General features: G+C 43.8%; 1 protein-coding gene across 1 annotated transcript; it reads left to right on the top strand.

Annotated features, from left to right (window-relative positions):
* Positions 1 to 381: 381 nt before the first annotated feature.
* Positions 382 to 3936, top strand: LOC120451689 (replication factor C subunit 1). Its single transcript, XM_039635582.2, has 4 exons — positions 382 to 537; positions 604 to 1922; positions 2153 to 2995; positions 3049 to 3936. Exons 1-4 carry the CDS (start codon positions 529 to 531, stop codon positions 3794 to 3796), a joined length of 2919 nt encoding a protein of 972 aa, XP_039491516.1. The 5' UTR covers positions 382 to 528; the 3' UTR covers positions 3797 to 3936.
* The last annotated feature ends 3179 nt before the right edge of the window (positions 3937 to 7115 follow it).

Here is a 7115-nt window from a genome sequence, read left to right on the forward strand (position 1 = left end):
AGATCTCAGGAACTACTAAAGCTAGAAGGTTGAGATTAAGCACACAGACTCCAGAAACATAGACGCAGCGCAAGCGCAGCGGTTCATGTTGCCACGCCCACTCTAACGCACACAAACCGCCCAAAGCTGCCACGCCCACACTTTTGAAAAATGTATTAATATTTTTTCATTTTTATATTAGTCTTGTAAATTTCTATCTATTTGCCAAAAAAAACTTTTGGCCACGCCCACTCTAACGCCCACAAACCGCCAAAAACTGTCAGTGTTGAAGACTCTCCTTCGCACTTCCAATAGCTGAGTAACGGGTATCAGATAGTCGGGGAACTCGACTATAGCGTTCTGTTTTTTTTGTGCCCTGGGACACATTTACTGACCTATCGATAACATTCCGGTTTTTATGGTTGTGTCAAATACTAATTACTTTGAATCACCAGCGACGCGGTGACACAAGGGATTTGTGATCTGGTAACACTGTTCTGTACCCTGAAACTCGCAACATTACTTTTAAATTAATCCATTCCTGCCGTAATGCAACGCGTAAGTGTTGTGGAGTCAGTCACGTTCAACGTGAAAGCTTCAAGTTAACAAAATCATTTATTCCAGGGCATTGACACCTTCTTCAAACGACTGCCGGCCAAGCCGAAAAGTGCCGAGGACAAAAATGAAGAGACGCCGTCTAAGGCGCCAAAACGCAGGAAGGCCTTGATCATTTCCAGTGACGAGGATGAGAAGGTCAGTCCGCCAGAGACTAAGAAACGTAAGGCTTCGAAGGCAGCATCCTGCGAGGTGTCCGCCACACCAGAACCGGATGCAAAGAAGGCCAGAAACGGCATAAAACCAGCGCTGTCCAAGCTTAAGAGGCACGTGGATCCTGCTGAGCTTTTCGGTGGGGAAACCAAGCGGGTGATTCTACCCAAACCGAAGACCAAAGCAGTTCTCGAGTTCGAAAACGAGGACATTGACCAGAGTTTAATGGAAGTTGATCTGAACGAGAGTACCAAAAACACTGCCCCGTCCAAGGTTCAGTCGCATACAAGGTGCTCTCCCTCCCCCAAAAGAGCAAAGAAAAGCAGCCCGGAACCGCCAAAACCCAAGTCAACCAATTCCAAAGCCTCCACTCCGCGTGTAAAGAAGGAGAAGCCTGCTGCAGATCTGGAATCCAGTGTCCTCACAGACGAAGAACGCTATGAGCGTAAACGTGCTTCAGCCGTGCTCTACCAAAAGTACAAAAATCGCAGTTCGTGCCTGAACCCAGGCAGCAAGGAAATCCCAAAGGGATCCCCAGATTGTCTAAGTGGCTTAACCTTTGTCGTAACCGGAGTTCTTGAGTCCATGGAACGGGAGGAAGCGGAGTCCGTGATTAAGGAGTATGGCGGAAGGGTTATGACCGTGGTCGGAAAAAAACTTAAGTATCTGGTCATAGGAGAGGAAGCTGGGCCAAAGAAATTGGCTGTGGCTGAGGAACTCAATATACCCATTCTCAGTGAGGACGGGCTCTTCGATCTAATTAGGGAGAAATCGGGAATGGCAAAGCAGGTAAAGGAAGAGAAGAAGAGTCCCAAGAAGGAGCAAAGCTGCGAGGAGACAGAGAAGGTCAAGACTTCTAGAAGGTCCCATGATAAAAAGGAGAAGGAAAAGGAGGTCACTAAACATAGAATTAATGAGATGCATGATATTGCCAAACACAAAGTCAAGAAAGAACACATTTCCTCCAAGGAGATGAAGGAGAAGCTCAATGATGTCCCAGCTGTTACCTTGAAAGTAAAAAAGGAGCCCAGCTCCCAGACAGAAAACGCTCCGACACCAAGAACTGCCGAACCGAAGACTCAGGACGTAGTCGGGATGGCCTGGGTGGACAAGCACAAGCCTACGAGCATAAGAGAAATCGTTGGCCAGGCAGGTGCCGCCAGCAACGTGACCAAGTACGTAAATGTATAAATAACTAAAATATTTTATATTTAAAGGCGGGTTATCAGTTTCAAATATATAATTTTGATGTATGTATTATACAGAGCAACTATTGACAACAAAACACGAAACAGTCACATGTTGAGACTGAAAGCTTAGTGCTTAATAATAATTAACATATTTGCAATTCTATATTTATTAATTATGGCAGGATTAAATGTGTACTATAATTACCTGTTTCTAGGCTGATGAACTGGCTGTCCAAGTGGTATGTAAACCATGATGGAAACAAGAAACCCCAACGACTCAATCCTTGGGCCAAGAACGACGATGGCAGCTTTTACAAGGCGGCACTGCTGTCAGGACCCCCTGGAATAGGAAAGACCACGACGGCGACTCTAGTAGTGAAGGAGCTTGGCTTCGATGCGGTGGAGTTTAACGCCTCCGACACCCGCAGCAAACGCTTGCTCAAGGATGAAGTATCCACGCTGCTAAGCAACAAATCCCTTTCCGGTTACTTTACAGGGAACGGCCAAGCGGTCTCCCGAAAGCACGTGCTCATTATGGACGAAGTTGATGGCATGGCCGGTAACGAGGACCGTGGTGGTATGCAGGAACTGATCGCCTTGATCAAGGATAGCTCTATTCCGATTATTTGCATGTGTAATGATCGAAACCATCCGAAAATTCGGTCCCTGGTAAACTACTGCTTCGATCTACGATTCCAGAGACCTCGTCTAGAGCAAATCAAAGGAAAAATAATGAGCATCTGCTTCAAGGAGAAAGTAAAGATATCACCCGCAAAAGTGGAAGAAATCATTGCGGCCACTAACAACGATATTCGGCAATCCATTAACCACATTGCCCTTCTGAGCGCCAAGGAAGACGCTTCCCAAAAATCAGGGCAACAGGTTGCCACCAAGGATTTAAAGCTGGGACCCTGGGAGGTGGTGCGAAAGGTCTTTACAGCAGACGAGCACAAACATATGACCCTCGCCGACAAGAGCGACCTTTTTTTTCACGACTACAGTCTGGCCCCGCTCTTTGTGCAGCAGAACTATCTCCAGGTCCTACCGCAGGGGAACAAGTAAGTCTAGTTTACCCAAGGGTGAACCCATTTACCAACTTCGCTCTTTACAGAAAGGATGTCCTGGCCAAGGTGGCAGCTACGGCAGATGCCCTAAGCTTGGGTGACCTCGTAGATAAGCGAATTCGAGCGAATTCAGCTTGGAGTCTTTTGCCCACTCAGGCCTTTTTTAGCTCGGTCCTTCCTGGCGAGCACATGTGTGGTCACTTCACTGGACAGATTAACTTTCCTGGGTGGCTGGGCAAGAATTCCAAGGCTGGAAAACGTGCAAGGCTTGCCCAGGAGCTGCACGATCACACTAGGGTCTGCACCTCGGGTTCAAGACTATCTGTGAGGCTGGATTACGCCCCCTTTCTTCTCGATAATATTGTGCGACCTCTGGCAAAGAGTGGTCAGGTGGGAGTGTCCGATGCTTTAGAGGTTATGAAGGATTACCATCTACTCCGCGAGGATCTGGACTCGCTGGTCGAGCTTACCTCCTGGCCTGGCAAGAAATCCCCCCTAGATGCAGTTGATGGGAGGGTTAAAGCTGCTTTAACGCGATCCTACAACAAGGAGGTTATGGCATACTCCTATTCCGCTCAAGCTGGTATCAAAAAGAAAAAATCAGAGGCTAGTCGCGCGGATGATGATTACTTAGGCGAAGAGAGCGGAGCTGGATGCCAAATATCTTCAGAGGAAGACGAAGAAGAGGACAACATCGAGCTGGATGGTTTAATCAAAGCTAAAAAAAAAACAACTGCCTCGAAAAAGGCATCATCTTCCACGGCTCCAAAACCCAAGGCCAAGGCCAAAAAGTAAATGGACTAAAGATATTGTATATTATATGATGTTCTTGGCCATAAAATTTCTCATTTATTAGTAACCAGTAACCCATTTATTATTAACCAGCACCGGCTGTAAATTGTTTATAATGTTAAAAATATATGTGTACCAATGAATTACGTGCTTCAATTATTAAGCTTTCTCTAAGAACATATAGTAAATGAGTATACTATAACTGTGAGTGCCATAAGAATAATAATATTTTTAACTGGATAGTGCTGAAAATTGAAAACGAGAACAAGAAACATGTATATTCATATGTGTCAGTCGTCTTTCATTTTAAGTAATGTGTTTTGGTATAATCCTCTTTAAACTGAAAAGGAAGAAATTGGTAATAAAAACAATAGTCTATAATACTGCGAAATGATTGTAAAAATAATCATTTAATTCGCTTTATTAGCCTGATCAAGACAGAGATAGAAAATTCGATAAATATTTTGCAAAATTTAACTTAATAATTGTTTTTAATATTGTATGCGTATTTTTACCATTTGGTAATGCATATTGTGTTCCATTTAATTAGAAAATATGTCCTAAGATGGTTAAATTTTAAATAAATGAGTTAAAAATAGTTGACTGTCATAAGACTTCTTATTTTATTATAACGTTTTGGCCTGAGAAAAATCGATGGTGCCACAAAGCCGATATTTCCGTAATCGATGTTTCGACAGCCCTGCTATCTTGTAGTAGCGCCAAAGACTATCGTATCTGAGTTTTCTTCCCGATGTCAACGCGAACGGATGCACGTACTGGGCAGCGGAAAAAGCTGTGAAAATTGCCAGAAAAGTCACAGGACAGCATGTGCGGGAACATCCAACCGAAGCGTTTGATAAACTGCGAGAGTGCGCGATCCACTTGATTTTCCGGGATTACCTGCCACGTTCGACGGTTTTCGTGTTCTATTCTTCTCGCATTGAAAATTCTCGGCTTACGCGCGCCTGTGTGTGTGGGTGTGTATCTGTATCCGTGTAAAGGGTGCAGCTCGACGAAAAACAACACCCACAAATGAGTGATTCCAGCCTGGCGTCGCGCTTTTAATCAAATTGAAATTAATTGCAGTTCAAAGCATCGGACTCGTTTGCTTTTCTTTGTCTTTTGCGCAACTCGCTGTGCTGAAAATTCAATAAGCACGTAAATTCCAGCACACACACATACGACCTCAACCGCGCACGCACACAGATACAACGCTGCTGAACTGGGCGAGCGAAAGCGAGAGCGAGCGCGCAATAGAGCAGGCAAGTGCAGACTCTGCTCCCCTCCCACACCCCATTTCAGTTGTTGTTGGGCCAGGCACAAGGACACTCTCTGCCTCCCAGCTCACGCACACATGCTTACACCCGAGAGCCAGGGTCTTACGGTCTCCTCTTCTTCTCGGTAAACAGGTGCCGCGCCTTGTGCCGTTACTTTGCCTGCATTCGGAGGGGCTTCGTTCTCCGTGTTTTGACAACACATGTTTGCCTTTTAGCACTCACCTAAACGCCATTAAAGTAAGGGTGAAGTGGGGTAAAGGGGAGTGTTGTGAATGAGAGATTCGGATAAGCGAATTTTCCAGCTCATAGCTAGTGCCAATAGTCCTTTCACCAAGCATGCACAGTGATTAAGTATTAACATAAGTACTCATAATGCATTTTTTGTCTAAACCGAACAACCTCCGTTCTCGTAAAAAGAGTACAGAGTATGAATATGGTTTTTTAATAAATACATTAGCGTTTATTTTTGTTTGATTCTGGGTATCTTTGACGCTTTTTAAAACGGAAAAAAGACTTACATTTGTTTATTATACTTACTTAAAGTACAAATTAAATTTTAAAGCAGAATGCGATTTCCTTGCTTTTTACTTTTCCTCTTACGCGCATCCTCATCCTTCCTCATTTTGTATCGCCCTTTTCATTTCTTTACATTTCTCTGCACACAGCGCTCCAAATTCAGGTCATTGCATTTGTTCGGTGTGCCACCCATCCAAACGCCCACTTTCCCACTTTTCGCCCAAACCAGTCCCGCCTTATGGGACTCCTCATTTTTATCGCCTCATACGGTCAGCGCATTTTTCTGTGCCATGCGTCGTATCTCTATTTGCATAGTGACGAAACTCTTCAGTAATCAGGCTCCGCAAAAAGACCGAAACTGATATCAGAGACCTTCCGATAAATGCTTTGTGATAAGGCAGAACAAGGAACACAATTACAGCTGGGAACACCTAACGGGTTCAGTATTTTTATCTAGACTGCAAAAACAACACCCAGAAATCAAATAGATAATCCATGGGAGAACGATAACAAGACGGCCTTTGCGCATCTGTATGCACATATTTGGATTAAATTAGAGATATTTCGTTTGTAAAAATATGGTATAGTTCGCTCTAAAGTAGTTTTTACTGTACGCCATACTTATGCACTCTGGTTACACGCACTCTTATCAGGAAAACGCGGTGTTGGTTGGGGCGGGGGAGGCCCCGCGATAAGCCAGCGACGACAATACACTTGACAGAAGCGAGCAGAGCAAACAGCCTCAAAAATACCCGTTTGTAAGCAAGCCGATCGTTGAGTTTTTGGCAAGTCAGCAGCCCTTCTGACATCATTATTGGATCTCTTTTAACATGGATCAAAGTCCCAGCAGAAACGTTTTCCATATATGAAGAAGACTAGGTGCTTTCATCATGTTCAGTTTGTTAGTACGTAGGTATTACTAAGAAATGAATGCGTTTTCAGTAGAACTATTTAAAGTCTAGTATAATATGTATATTTATTTCTAATATTGTCAACAGAAATATCAATTATTACTTATAACCAAAGCTTTTCCATTGAACTATGCATGCTTGGAATATCTTTTCCTCTTATGGCAATGTCGAACCATTACACGGATGCAATGGAAAAATAGTGGCCGAATCAGGAACAACTTAACTTGGCTTGTTGTCCAAAAGAGAACGAGTTATTCGTACAAACGAAATGGGCTGACAGTGGACTCTGAAGCTACTATCTGTCGTTGAATCCCAGAGATACACAGATACAACACACAACACACTCTGATAGTCGTCAATAGCATTGACCCGTCTAAATTAAGTTGCAAGCCCACTTTTAGGCCATATAGCGATGCTCGCAGCCTATGCCTAAGTAAATATTTAATTTGCGATCTCAATTCGCTTTGTTAGCTTTCTGTGTATTTTCCGTTTCGTCCAAGTCAGCAAAAGCGGGGAACAAATAATAAAATGGGGGTGGTCGTTGGTGTGCGTTCCACACTTCTCTTTGTTTTTCGGTGGTTAATTTAAAATTTGTCGTTACTCTAGGGATTTACACTT

The sequence above is a fragment of the Drosophila santomea genome, chromosome 3R (genome assembly GCF_016746245.2).
Source record: "Drosophila santomea strain STO CAGO 1482 chromosome 3R, Prin_Dsan_1.1, whole genome shotgun sequence".
Lineage (NCBI taxonomy): Eukaryota > Metazoa > Arthropoda > Insecta > Diptera > Drosophilidae > Drosophila > Drosophila santomea.